Raw genomic sequence first — 15,598 nt, 5'->3', positions numbered from 1 at the left:
AAACATTGTAACAACTCACTGCTTCATTCATGTGAATCATTGGTAGCAAAGACAATAGGCCCTGAACTCAAAAGAGTGTTATAATTAATCATTTTAATGATTTCTTCTATTAAAGCTAGACCATTAAAATTGCGTATATTTGCAAAACTATGTGAAGAGATGCAATCTCATCATAATAACCTGCTTCTTCAAACTGAAATGAGATGGCTTTCGAAAGCTCACATATTAAATCGTGTTTTTGAACTTAAAGAAGAAATATTAATATTTTTTCAACATGAAAACAAACTAGAATTTTGTGTATTATTACAAAATGATTCTTGGTGTTCCAAACTAGCTTATTTAACAGACATATTTTATCACCTGAACATGTTAAACTCAAGCATGCAAGGTAGAAATGAAAATATTTTAACTTCTGTAGATAAAATTAAAGCTTTTAAAAATAAAAGTAAATGCAAATAATGTTGAAATGTTTATTCAAGTTGCCAAAGGAAAATATAACAATACAGATTTGCAAAAACTTATTTACAGTCATTTAACATCGTTAGAAGAAAAAATTAACCATTATTTCCCAGACATATCAGTTGATTTGTACGACTGGATTTGAAATTCTTTTGTAGAGACAACATCAGAAATAAGTACGTTCAGTCTTGCAGAAGCCGAAGAATTAATTGATATACGTAATGATTGTACGTTAAGGTTGAAGCATTCAGAAATGAGTCTGAATTCATTTTGGATAACAATTATGAAGGAATATCCCAATATAGGATTCAAAGCACTTAATATTTTATTGCAGTTTTCCACATCATATCTCTGTGTAGTGGGATTCTCTACACCAGAGGTGGCCAACGAGTCGATTGCGATTAACCGGTCGATCGCCGACCCAATTTTGGTCGATCGCTTGCGATGTCTTGACTTAATGTATTACATATTTTGTAACCGAACGCGACAGTATGCATGCAGTTAAGACTCGATTCGTAAGCGGTGCACCTCGTATTGAAACACGGCACATAAACATAGTATGTATTTCACACGTCCCCTCCCACTTAGACTATGCCTATGACAACGAGTCAATCGCGACACATTTTTAAGATAAAAAGTAGATCTTACGTACACAAAAGTTGGCCACCCCTGCTCTACACTCATAAATATTAAAACAAAGAAGAGAGAGAGACTAAAGGCCCTTGAAAATGAGATGAGGGTATGTCTTTCAAAAACACGACCTAATATCAAGGAAATATGCAAACACCATCAGGTGCATACTTCACATTAAGTCCACATTGTATCACCAGATACCTTTATAATAATAAAAACATTCAAAACAAAAGTTGTGTTGTTTGGAAATAAACTTACTTACTTTAAAAAACTTTTATTTTTTTTCAAAGCTTTCTCATCCTTCATATCTTTACTAACTGTAAAAAAGCAAAAAATAATAATAGGATGCTGTGAATTTTGTTTAATAATTTCAGTGTGCCACCAGACAAAAAAGTTTTAGAAACACTGCTCTAAGTAATGAGTCAATAGGATAATTTTTACTTTTCTGGCTGTTATATATAACAGAGGAAAAGCATAGCATAGTGATCGGTCAAAAAAATGATCCCACCCCAAATTTTTGCAGTTTTGAACTCGTCACCTCAAAATGTTGAGATATGCAAAAGATTCGGTTTTTTTTCTGTATGTACAAATGTTAGACTGTAAGGGAGGCATGATTTTGAATTGGAGTCAGATGGTTTAACATAGGAGTTATTAAGCTTGAAAATGGTTGAACTATATCAGTTAGTACACATTCTAACATCTGTTTGCACTTCTCTACGTTTCAATGCTTCCCAAGTCCAAAAGAGTAAAAATCTGAGAAAGTCATTTTTTGACTGATCATCATTCTTTTCCTTTGTTATAGGTGTATACTGCATAACAGTCGGGAAAGTAATAATAATAATGATTCTGATTATTTTTAAAAAAAATACAAAATAAAACATTAAAATTTGACACATCTACTGAATATATAAGTTCACATTTATTGTTTGATGATGGCATTGGTATTTGGTAAGCATGTATGAATAAAAATAGTAAATACATTCTTATACAAACAAATTAGTTTAATAAAAATGTTGTACAGTACATAATATACGAGTATATTGGGTAATATATAAGTGTACAGATACATTAAACTAAGTCAAGAATGAGAAATATAACATTCAGACTGGTAAAAAAAAAAGGTTGCTTATTTTGCCATGTTGATTAATTTATTATTTTTCATCTCTTATAAATTGAATTACTCCTTACAAAAAAAAAATCACTTCTATTAAGTCAGCGTTCACTGAAGCTCTTAAATCATATTTAATAATTTTAAGAGCGAAAATAAACATTCCACTGAAACTTGGTTGATGACAATGCTGTGAGAATCAATGTTGTATTTTGGATAATGTCTGGATAATGCAGTATTGCCGTTTTAACATCCAAACTTAGTGTGGTCAATGTGATTTATTTTTTCCAGTGCATAATAAATATCATCTTCAAATCTTGTAAGATTTGCTTTTCTGTCTGTACTCATATTAGAACTCAAGCTTAATTTTGAGGGTAGAGACAAGTTTTATAAAAAAATAAAAAAACTAGCAGATGAGCCAGATGTTGCTCACGCAAAAAGTAACGATAATGAAGATTAAGATATTTAGATTATAGCTGATTTTACTTGTTTTCACTAGGTGCAAGAATTAGGTCCTCTCTCTTCTGAGACTAATTAGAGAATTTTTAGATGTGTGTAAAAGTTTGTTTGATTTTTCACAAAAATGCAAAATACTATGTCTAAAATAGTACGGTAGAAACAGAGTTCTTTGGGGTAATCCTTAACCCTCTCCCTCTTCCCCCCACGAGAGGAATTTCGAAAAATTCCTTCTTAGTGTACATTCTTATGATGTATCCTAACTGTGTACCAAATTTCAACTCTTAACCGTTTGAACTCTGAGCGTATTATTATTATTATTAACACATCTCGATTATAAGATTGTGAATGCTAATAACAAGGAAAATATTCATTAATTAAGTCCGACCACACTGGAGATATGACACATGACCCCTTTTATGTCTCTTCCCTGTCAACCTTTAATAAAGAACTAAAAGTTAATAGCATTAATGCCCTTTATACACATGCTACTGTGCCAAATTTTGTTTCTTAAACTTTACTCATTCTGAGATATTGTTTAATAGTTCAGAACAGAATAAAGAAATTAAACAAATTAGACACCAACATACGTGCATGGACGTGCAAATTTTTTCCTTTATTTGACATTTTTTGGGCTCGAGAGATCTCCAAATGTATGGATTTGCAAAAAAAAAAAAAAAACTCTGAGAGTCAAATGTGACACGATTCAAATACTTTTTTGTTTTTTATATACATAACGAGTTGGGAACGTATAAAGGAGTTGGAGTCGGGAGGAATTTTGACGAGTTCAACTAAAATACCAAAACTCTATGACTCCGACTCCACAGCCCTGGATTTTAGACAGGTTTCCCGGTAGTAAGTTTGTTGTTACATTTTTGCATTGCATCCAATACCATTGAAATACTGGATGATACTACAGGATGATGATAAAAATCTTTTGGTTTTCAAAGTTTAAGATTTTTTAATAAATTTCTTTTTAGTCTGATAAATCTTGATAAAGTAAAAAGTTTATGCTTACATTCTGATTCAAATCTGATACATTCCATTGATAAACATATAAAAACTTTTTATTCTAACATTTTAGGAAGTGACTTTACATGGCTTTTTAGTAATGGTATTGTTAATAACTTAAACAATGCTGTTTTTAACTATGTTTTAAGATTAAAATTTAGTTATTAAAATACAGGGTGACCATAATTACAGTTAATTTAAAGAATAAGTATTTAAAGTTCTCTGAAGAACTATTGGACATATCCAGTGGTGATATTCAGCGGGTTCACACAGGTTCGGCTGAACCCGTTGGTAAAATTTTCAGTTTTCCGAACCTTGTTAAAAACATGGAACATTTCTCAGTGGTTTTGTTTTTTTTTTTAAATATATTAAAATATACGTATTATACTCTGTAATACTACTAAACTAGAGCCTTATACCCCATTTGCACTGAGCATTTCAATCTAGATTGTGAGCAAGGTCGAGGACTATGTCTTGGTGCGATCTCTCTCGACCGAAACGAGGTTTAATTGCGATCGATTCAAGAGAGTTCTTGAAACTAGATCCAGTCATAAGAGAGATCTCACAATCTTGCACGCGAGATAATACAAGATGGCTGTGGAACACGTGTCAGGCTATGGACAGTGAAATAAAAAGGATATTGTATTTCGAGAGACGATGACATCTGTCTATTATCAGCAGTGCCATTCGGGGTGAAAAATTTCTCTGCCTAAAAAAAAAAAAAATAATATACTATTGTTACCTGGTCTTTGACCAGGGCTTGTTACATTCCAAATATGCCACTGATTATTAGATATATCGCAAGAAAAGGTATTGTATTTATTTCTAACCAAAACTTCCATTTTGTTTGCCAGTGATTGTCAGGGAAAAATTTTCTGCTAGCAAACCCTTTGTTAACTATTTCAAATATCACCACTGGACATATCTCAACCAAATTTTTTATAATCACACTATCCTGACTGTGTGGTTTCAATTTTCAGGATAAAAGTTTAGTTCAAAATTTAGTTTGTAGGGTGAAATTTAGCACGGCTGTCTCCTTATGTGCATATTATGTATGTTTTCTAACAAATCCTGAATATAAAAGAAGTAATGAAACATTACACACAAATCTTCAACAGGTGAACAGTCATTGTGTTAACATTATTATGTGTTACTTGTTAAACTCTTGTACCAATGAAATAGACAGTGGCAAATTGCCACTGTCTATTTCATTGGTACAAGAGTTTAACAAGTAACACATAATAACAAGTGGTGAATAAAATCACTGAGTACTGGTAGTTGGTCGGGGGTTTGTCTTGACAATGGACTAACCACATGGAGTTTTCTGGTTTTTTTTCATGTTAGTAACATCTATATAGAGGCCAGTTTCCCATAAAAGACCTCTTAGGAGGCATTTCCTTTTGGTAGATTGCCCATTTGTCACATTACAGCACATGAATAAAATCAGACAAATGAAACAGCATGCCAGCTCGGCATTTAAGGTTTATGAAGAGATCCTCTGACTATTGGAAGTTTTAAGAAAATTATTTTGTGTTTTGAAAAGATTATGAACATTTTCTTTGAAACTAGGATAGGGTTGCAAACCAATTGGTTATCTGAAAATAGATGATGTTGCCACTGCAGTAGTGAAGCATGAAATGGAAGATTCTCATGACAGCCTTTACAAAAATATATTGCCCTTTTAACTAAACCACCTTGAAAATTGGAAAAATACATTTAAAATTACAAATGTATCAAATTTTTTTCTATTAAAAAGTATAAAAATGTTTTTTATTCTATTATAGCCTTTTAAATTATACATACCACTTCACACTGGAATATATGCATAACACACACAGAACCAATTTCCATTGCATATAATATAAAAAAATAAATACTGTACAAATTTTAAATTATATTTAAAGATAACAGTTGGATTCCAAAATTTATTATTATTTTTTTGATGACAGTTCAAAAATGAAGTCAAATTATGTCAGATTTAAATAACTTATTTTTTGAATACTATGAAATGTATTTTAAATGATTAAAATCTTGATCAACTTATTCATCTTCAAAACATATTCCAAAATTTTAAACAAACATACCACTGAGCCTGTTATCGGCGTGCATCTTCTAATAAACAGACCATTACGAACATTTTCAAACTCTCAGGTTTTTCTTCAAGTAACTAATAACTCCTGAATGAATGCAATTCAAATTAAATTCAATTGGAACACCAGTCAGAACTCTATCGCGTGGATATTGATAACGTCATTCGGGCATGCGCCCCTTTAACAGCTGTAGGTTATCGTATGTTCTTGTCTACGAGCGCCTGCTAGGCTGTTGACAGTGATTTCATCCTTATGGTTAATGCAATTTCTATCTTTGAGTGTAGTTTGCAGATGTAAATAGCCTCTAGCCATCTAAGATGGTGTACGTGTTGCGTAGTGTGGATCACCTTCGCTTGATTGAACATTGGTTCTACGCCCAGGTCTGAGGCATAGATGGCTAGAGCAGAGGTGGTCCTCGCGTGTAGAATATCCACTGTGTGCTCTTTTATTCTCACTTTTAGGGAGCATGGTGGATCCTACGTAGACCTGGCTTCTGTCCCATCTGTGGTCCAGGAGTGGGATGGTGTATACACCCGGGAGTTGTTTTTTGTTGGGGTAACTTTTCCGTTCCGTAAAATGTCAAATATTGTAGCACATCTTCTATAAGCAATGCAAATTTTCTTTTTCTTAGCTATCACAGAGTATAGTGATTTAAGGTATGGATTGTAAGTAACTGGGATGATACTGGGTGGAACTTCGTTGGGTGCCTGGGTTGGGTCTAGTTCTTGGCAACAGTGCCATCTGCGGATCAATTTGTGTGTGATTGCAGGATAACCATGTTTTTTGGCTACATGTTCAGTACGTCTCAGCTTGACTCGGACAGCTATCTGAGAAGACGAGTGTGTGTGGGCCCTCTTAATTAAGGTGTTAAAGGCTGCCATTTTATAATAGGGAGGGTCACATGACCCTGCCAGTATATATAGATGTTCTGACCCCAGTTTACAATATACTTCCGTGTGGATTGCTGTTTGTTCAAACTTGATGTTAATGTCAAGGAAATGTGCCTCGGAAGCAGGGCCGGATTAAGCCTCTAGCAGGCCCTAGACAAAATTTAAATTGGGGCCCCATTTAAATAAGTTGCTTCTAGACAAATCTTATATAATGTGACATTAGTGTAGCTAGCATGGGTGATACCCGGTGCGGATATTGTGGTGTCACCCCAAGTCACACTGTAGTGTCACCCTTTTTAACTCTTTTATAAAACATTATTCAATTGTAATATCTTCACACTCGAGCAACTTGAATGCTATACCAAAGATGCGATGCCGTGATGTATAAGTTTAGATTTAGAAAATAAATCATAACCATATATCAGGAACATTTCTAGATGGTGCGAGAGATCTCGTAGCGTACATTACTTCTGACGTACGGGTTGCCCTTGACTCTTTTTTTTTTTTTTTTTTTTAGTAGCTTTTAGGACAGTGGTTTCCAACCTGTGGGGCGTGCCCCCCTAGGGGGCCATGAGACTGTTGCAAGGGGGGCATGCAGCTGTTTCCAAAATATCATTTTCGAATACAAACCAAAAAAGTCGAATATGTGTCAAAAAAATGAATCAGCAAAATAGGTATACGCAATCCACAATCCTCGCCGCGAATTTTTCGGGTACAAATGCTAAAACATCCATCCATACTCTTGCTGGAACGAAAACATCTCGCTTTCGCGTTTGGAGCCGAGCGCCGGCGGGGCGAGGAAACAAAAGACAAGCACTAAGAACATCCCGGGTATTCTCGTGCTTACTCGCGCCAAACTTCAGTAAACAGAAGCATCTGTTTTTTTTTCTGTTGTCTATGAACAGAATTAGTTCGTTAGTAGTGCTTGCGATAACCACATTGATATATAGAATGAAACACTTCGCTTTGGTAACTTCTAAATTAATATTGAGGTAAATTTCATAACTGTTATAATAGTACATTATTTTTAGTACATTTAAAATTATTTCTTATAATAAATAATTATTTTTTTATGTATATTTTTACATAATATTGTATATTATTTTGTAGCCCATTAAATAAATTATAATATCAGTTGAGTATTTATGAAATTAGATTGTTAGAAAAATTAAGGGGGTGCAACAATTTTTTTTAAGGGGGGCGCAGGTACAAAAAGGTTGGAAACCACTGTTTTAGGAGCTTAGTAGGAATTCTTAAATACAGCCTTTTGTGTCCTATTGAATTTCTTAAATAATTTTAACTTGTTTTGAAACAGAGAAATCTTCTGCACTGAAGCAGGGCCCCTCCGAATTACGGGCCCTAGACATTTGTCTACTTTGCCTATTCGATAATCCAGCCCTGCTCGGAAGCATGAGCCTGGTCTATCTCTAGGGTCAAGCCATATGGGTTATCATTGAATGAATCAACAAATGCTGATACGTTTGGCTTTACCCTCCACGGGATGAGAATATTGTCAATGTACCTTTTATATAGTGCGATGTTGGGTAAATGCTACAGGATGCTCCTAGATTCTAACTGCTTGACCATGATCTCTCACAGATCTCCTGTGGTGGGGCTGCCCATCGGGACACCTCTCCCTTGGGCGTATGTAACACTGTTGAATTGGAACAAGGAATTATAACATAGTTGATGTGCCAATTCTAGTATATGTTGGTGCATAGTGCTATTGTTAATGCTGTTGAAAAGTACATCTCTGATGGTGCGCAAAATGCTGGTGGGAGTCTAATAGACTGGTACAGTGACTTAAAGTCTAAAACTGTTATGAATGCAGGAGGCGCTGATATTTCCTTGAGGACGGATACAAGGTCTACTGGGTTGGTCAGAGCGTATGGGTATCCTTTCAAGTGGGGCGAAAGTAGTCTGTGTGTGAGCTTCTCCAGTTTAATGGTCGGTGCCCTGGCTTTATCTATAACTGGTCGTGGCTGTTGTCCAGGTTTATGGATTTTCACGAAGGTGAACATCCTAGGAGTATCTGGAGATTCGATCATGATATTCTTTAACTCAAGGTGTTTGGTGAGCTTCGTACTGGCAAAGCGTTTAACTCTCTCCTGTAATCTGTCAATAGCATTGTTGCTTGCGATGGTACATTGGATGCGATTTATATGCTTCTCTAATACTCTGTTGTACGTATCGCATTTCACGAGGATGATAGACTTGGTCTTGTCAGCTCTGACCATTATGACTTTGTTGTGGTGCATCCATATTCTTGTGCACTCCAAATTGGATCTCAAGTGTTTCATATCTTGTGACTGGGTGGATTTTTTAAGCGTGTGAGTGGTCTTCCATCTGTAGTATTCTTTATCAATATCAGGTAATTTCACCAGTAGAGATTCCAATTCAGGGATAGAGTTTAAGTTTTCCATGGTTGGAGGGGGTGAAAACTTAGGTCCTAAACTCAAGACTTTGACTGCATATGTTGGTAAGATTAAGTCATCCCAAACAAGGTACAGGAATGGGGGTTGTTGCAGCTTATTGGGGGTTGCTGTCTGCATCCTTATGATCCATCGGAGTTTCTGTTGGTAGCGCTTCTTTAAGGTGTTCGTTAGTCTTTCTTGTATGGCAACAAGCCGAGCATTCTCTTGGGTTAAGGTGTAGGGAGCTCTTATCAAAAAGTGCATTCTCAATCCTGATTAGTTCTGCAATATTGGTGTGTATGTGTTTCCTCATTGTGCAGATGGCCCTATTTAAGCACATACTCTGCACTTTAGCAAGTAATGGTTCATTACCCGGTTGGAGTCTAATTTGGAAGAATGACATAGGTAGCACTTTTTCTTTTTTGCATCTCATCAGAAAGTCATCTGGCTCTTGTCTTAGTTAGGCTTATGAGCGTTTGATTGTATCTATTAGCCGGTATTGCTAATTAATCAAACAACAGTGATACTACACCAGAGTAAAGTAAACAAACATACCACTGAGCCTGTTACTGGTGTGCATCTGTTAAAGGGGCGCATGCCCGAATGACGTTATCGATATCCACGCGATAGAGTTCTGAGTGGCGTTCCAATTGAATTTAATTTGAATTGCATTCATTCAGGAGTTATTAGTTACTTGAAGAAGAACCTGAGAGTTCGAAAATGTTTGTAACGGTCTGTTTATTAGAAGATGCACACCAGTAACAGGCTCAGTGGTATGTTTGTTTACTTTACTTCAGTGTAGTATCACTATTGTTTCAAAATTTTAAAATTGTCAAAATATTGCTAGCTTTTAAAAATCTTTATTTTACAGAGTTTTTAGATTATTGTTTTTCAAGCAAATTTTACTCATTTTTTTTAATGTTTTAATTTGTAATTTGCTCTGCTGATACTGGAATTAGCAAAGTCATCAAATGAAGTTTGGAAGTTTAACTGAAGCTGGTTAACTAATCTGAAACTAAATTATGTCATATTATTAAATAATTTCTAAATTTAACTTAATTTTGTAAATTATAATAAAGCTACAACTACCATATGACATCAGGCGAAATAACGGCTATAATAATTATAAATTACTGATAAAGTTGATCTTGGTGACATAGGCACCATCTCGTATTATATTTAATAATTATAATTTAATTAAATATATTTAAATTAAACTGGAAGAAAAGAATAGACCCAGAGCAAGACTCAAACTCGCAACTGCCACTTGCCGTGCAGATGTGTTGCCAATTATGCTACCTAGGTCTCCGGTCCACAATTTCTTCTTCCAGTGTATTTAACATTATGATATAACCATCGTCAGTTATCATGGTGCTGACTGGAGTCACATTCAGCCAGCCATCACATATCTGGCAAGGCATATAAATACAAATATAACACTTACTCTGCTAGAAACGTAATATTACGTTTCACAAAGACTTTGGTAAAAATGAGAAACATAATATTACGTCTTCTACATATCAAATTATTTCTAACTTTAAAATGTAACATTATGTTTTCAGCAATCAAAATATGATTTCTTTGTGTATTTTAGTGTATCTGTTAATAAATATTGGGCACTATTTATTCAGAAATTTGAAATATAAGCGATTTTGTACAATCATGATCATCGTCTGATTTGGAGTTTCGTCGCCATATTTTGCAAGCGAATATTGAGTCGTTTTATTTTTTATATATGAGTTAAGTTTAGTTAGATATGGTGCATTAATGTACTAACTAATAATTGTTTAAATTCATTAATAAAAATTCACCAAATATAGTGCCGATTATATTGATTTATCTGACAAAAATATCGCGATTTAGGCCTAACTGAGATTGAAAAAATACAAATAAGCCACATAATTTCATTATTATTTTAAACTTGTATAGTTTATATGATATTACATAATTTATATACTTTGTAGAACTTATCAATACGAAAGTCGAATTCCTACATTTCTGATAGTGCTAATGCTATCTTATGTACATTTGCCGAACCGACTTAATTACGAAAAACAGTCAGAAAAAGTCAGAAAAAACTAATAATATTCATACAGTACATCATTATCATGAATAAATTCATCTATGTACTATATATTTCATATATAAAAATGCAAATTTTAAAGCTATATTGCAGTTTTTAATTTTTTTCATTTTATCTTTATCTCTAAAACATGTCCAAATAACATTAAAGCATAATACATAAAAATAAAGCCCACACACATCAAAATTGAGTACAGATGAATGTTCCCAATATCAGAAACTGTTTTTTCTTTTTACCTAGCTTTAGTCAATCGTTTTTTATTTTCAGTAGAAAATCCTGTAAAATCACTTAAATCAGTCAGCATATAGGTAAGGAACTAGGTCAACTGAACTAGCAAGTTAAGTGATAAACATCTTTATGAAACTCGATACATTACAATAAAGCTACAACTGCTGTATGACATCAGGCTAAATAATGGCTGTAATAATTATAAATTACTGATAGATTTGACTGTAAATTTGAGCATGAAAGAAATAAATTTTCATTTTACAGATTGAAGTACCTGTTGAAGTATTAACAGTAATATCAAATACAACCGAAGCAAGCAGTTCAACAAATGTTCAGGTAAGTTGGTTATTATATGTTATATTATTATACATCTAAATGCAGTATCAATTAAATAAATCATAAAGATGGTTTTGATAGTTGCTGGAGTGATGTTTTATTTAAAAAAAATATATATGACAGACAAAAGTTTCTCAAAAAAGTTTTTTAAATTTGAAAGAAAATTCATTTTACTTGATTGAATGCTTTTTTAAAAAGAAAACTTTTCTTTATATTAAGCTTTTATATATTTACCTTAGTTGATAATGTAGTATAATTATTGAAAATTTTGCTTCAATAACTATCATGAGTTATGTTGAAATAAAACAAAATCTTGATAATTACTAGGAATGCATTGATAATTGACAAATACTAATATAGATGTTTATTTTAAGTTTAATATTCTGTTTAATAGTTCAAATATATTTTTGTAATTTTTGATAAAATATGATGATGATTGATGTTATTAAATTATGAAAATTATTAAATTAAAAATCTGTTATGTCATAACCAATGGTATTGATTTTTAAGTGTAATATATTAATTTCTTAGTAGTATAAATTTGTCAAACGTTTTCATTATAAACCTAATTCATAATGAATTTATAAGAAAATAAACTAATTTAAAAACATAATTTAATCTTTTGATTTCATATTAATTTAAATGGACCTTCAAAAATCAAAAATTATAATGTCTGAAAACAAGACTTTGTGATTGTTCAGTAATTAATTTACTGTATTGTTTTTAAATGAACAATTAAAAAAACAAGCAGGAAACTAATAATTGAATGTGAGAAAGAAAAACATAAAACATAATAATATAATTTTATTAAATCAACTATATTATTGTAAAAAATTACAGTTTTAAAAATAAAATAATAATCAATATGGCAAATAATACAGGAGTTATCTATTTTGCATTTAAGTAAAGAATATAATTTCAACTACAGTTAAACCTTGGTTTTTGAACATAATTCATTCCTAAAAGTTGTTCTCAAACCAAAACAAATTTTCCTGTAAGACAATACAAAATGGATTAATCTGATATGACAACTAAAGTGAAGTTGGAAAAAAGCACAAAACTACAATTAGGTAGGAAAATACAGTAGTGCAATGTACCTCTCTGACCATCCTTCACTGACACTAAAGTTGGTTTCTACTCCAAGTACCCCAGCAATTTTCATCACCTTTTGTTTCAGTATCAGTCCTAACAGGAAGATTCAAGGAATGAATTTGCTTTAACCAATGTACCAGAGCATCTTTGACATATTTGTATGGTGACTTTCTCTGGCATTTTTGAGACAGCTGTGATGAAAATCCAAGAAAAAGTTTCTTAATTTCCTCTTTTTTCTTCGGAATTCCCACTAATGTTGTTCTTGAAAGATTTTTTTTGTTTTGCAAATTTGGCTTGCGAAGTTTTCTTACGTTCAAATTCAGACACAAGTTTGTATTTTTCTTTCAGCCTAAGCGTTGTTAGCTTTCGGACACTCATTTCTAACAGAAATGTGAAACACGTGGTTCAGATAACGCATGACGTGAGACGTTGCAAAATCAGATTCTGCTGTGACGTTGATATAGATTGTATATTTTCTTTTTGTTTATCTGTTATTATTTTATATATAAAAATACATAAAATGTTAAGGCATTTTTATTAATATGTATATACTGATAAATAAGTCGACTCCCCTCCTGAAAAAATGAGTTCACACTGCAATGTGTGGTGTAAACTCATTTTTTTCAGGAAGGGAGTCGACTTATCGGACATCTAAATGTGTGTGGGACAGCAAAAGTATGTCAATTTATCCAGTGGTGATGAGTTAAAAAACTCTGATTTACTTGACACCGTTTAACATTAATGCCTATGTAAGTCGGCTGAGACCACAGAAAACTAACTACTTAATCGACGATGTCAAGTTATACCTATGACGACTTATCGGACTCGACTGTAAATCTGTGTATTTATGTATATAGCTGTATTTATTACCTTCTAATAAAAGACATTCATTAAAAGTTTTTGCATTTAATTAATACTGTTAAATATAATGCTGAATGCCAATTGTGTACTAATGAGAAATAATATTTAAAAAAAATTATATTTAATAGTAAATTTTTATTATTTAATTTGACTTAAGCACATTAAAAACAAATTCTTCAATGCCATTTATATTATGTGAGTGTCAATTAACACAGTTTTTATTAATTAATTCAATTTACATTCAACTGCAGCACATACCAAAAAATGGAATTAGTATCTTTCCTACATGTGCATTGAAATCTAATATAAATATATAAATAGCAACATCATTGATGATTTGTGTCATGACCTATAATAATACAAGGCAATCTTGGCACCACTAACTTCTGAATCAGTGACCCTATCATTGATTGGTCAGGCCATTGATTTTCTTTAACATAGGGAATTGACCATCTGTCTCTCTCTAATCTGTGGTTGGTTCTTGCTGAGTAGCTTGTTTGGCAACCATGTAATTATGAGTTCAAAATTCTGTCCACAAATCAATTTCTTTGAAAAATCAGTTGTTCAAAAACCAAGGTTTTGACTGTATTGGACTGCTTAATTTTAAAGACTACACTTATTAAAAACTGGATGGTAAAACATGTCTGAATACATGACAATCATTTGTTTAATTATTTAAATATAAGTTACATTTTGTTTGCAAATTTAACATAATGCAATTCCATTTTCATTTATATAATTTATTAATGTTGCAAAAAATCTCTTATTAGGATATTTTAATTTTTTGCCATCTTTATTTTTTCATTTTATCAATAATGAATACAGAATATAACTTTGTATGAACTGTTAGATAATGGTTTGTATTGAATTCAGTTCTGGCAGAATAAATTTATTAAAAAATGCAGTATTCTTAGTTGCAATTTATAAACTAGTGATTGAATATTTATTATTTTCAAATAATAATAAATTTATAGCATGCTCATAATCTCATTTTATAAAGATTGTATACTGTATAAAAATTTAATGTAAATTTTAGCTAAATAATAATTAACTAAACATATATTCAATAATAAAATACAAAAGCAAATATATTAATTACATTTTGTCACAAAAACAATGACATATTTAGTAATAGTTTAATTAAAGATAGTTAATTATCATTTAATTAATAAAATCGCTGCATTCCTAATAATTATTGAAGGAGGGTAGATTTTAAAAGTAATGTTATATATGTTATTTTTATAAATATAAAAAGATAATATTCTTTTATGCAATATACCATATGTTTAAAATATTGTAGCGTATGTTTAATTTAATAAATATGAAAATATCTAAAATTATTAAAATATTAATTTGACATATATCTTCAAATTATAAAATGAAATATCATATTTTAGTGAAAAGAAGATTTTAAATTATATATATTGTATATCAATAGTTTTTATTAATTATTAAATATCTCAAAAATTAATTCACTAAGAAATTTAAAAGGCCTAAAGATGTTAAAAAGGTGACCACTGGGAATAAGAACTGAATTTATGATGATATATTGTTAATGTTCTGCTATCTCATCCTTCCAAATGTAATGATTTTCAAAAAAGAAAGTTACTTGACTAAGAATGAATACAAAATTAAGGTTTATATTATAATTATTTATTGAATATTTGAATACTTTTCTAATAAATTTACTTTTTTTAATATTTTAATATTAAAATAAAGTAAATATAATATTAATTTTTAATAATCTATCATATAAAGTATTTCTAATAAATATTTTTTAATAATGTGCAAAATGACTGTCATTACCACTCTAATTATTATTAGATTTTCATTTTAAAAAATACACTCAAGTAACCAGATAACCAATATGATGATAAATTGAGAGAAACAAATTATAGAGCATCTGGTTCAGAACTGGGCATCTGGGATCTTACGTT

The 15,598-nt window shown here is 31.6% G+C and overlaps 1 protein-coding gene across 1 annotated transcript in view; it reads left to right on the top strand.

Annotated features, from left to right (window-relative positions):
• Positions 1 to 15,598, top strand: part of bon (tripartite motif-containing protein bonus) — a 127,308-nt gene that overhangs the window by 61,999 nt on the left and 49,711 nt on the right. Inside the window, exon 10 of the mRNA XM_067285159.1 lies at positions 11,637 to 11,708. Coding sequence (XP_067141260.1) covers positions 11,637 to 11,708 — 72 coding nt within the window. The remainder of the gene's footprint in view (positions 1 to 11,636; positions 11,709 to 15,598) is intronic.

This window comes from Centruroides vittatus, unplaced genomic scaffold (assembly GCF_030686945.1).
Source record: "Centruroides vittatus isolate TY-2023 unplaced genomic scaffold, ASM3068694v2 contig_1218, whole genome shotgun sequence".
Classification (NCBI taxonomy): domain Eukaryota; kingdom Metazoa; phylum Arthropoda; class Arachnida; order Scorpiones; family Buthidae; genus Centruroides; species Centruroides vittatus.
The sequence above is the reverse complement of the archived record's forward strand: the minus strand, read 5'-3'. Positions and strand labels throughout refer to the sequence as shown.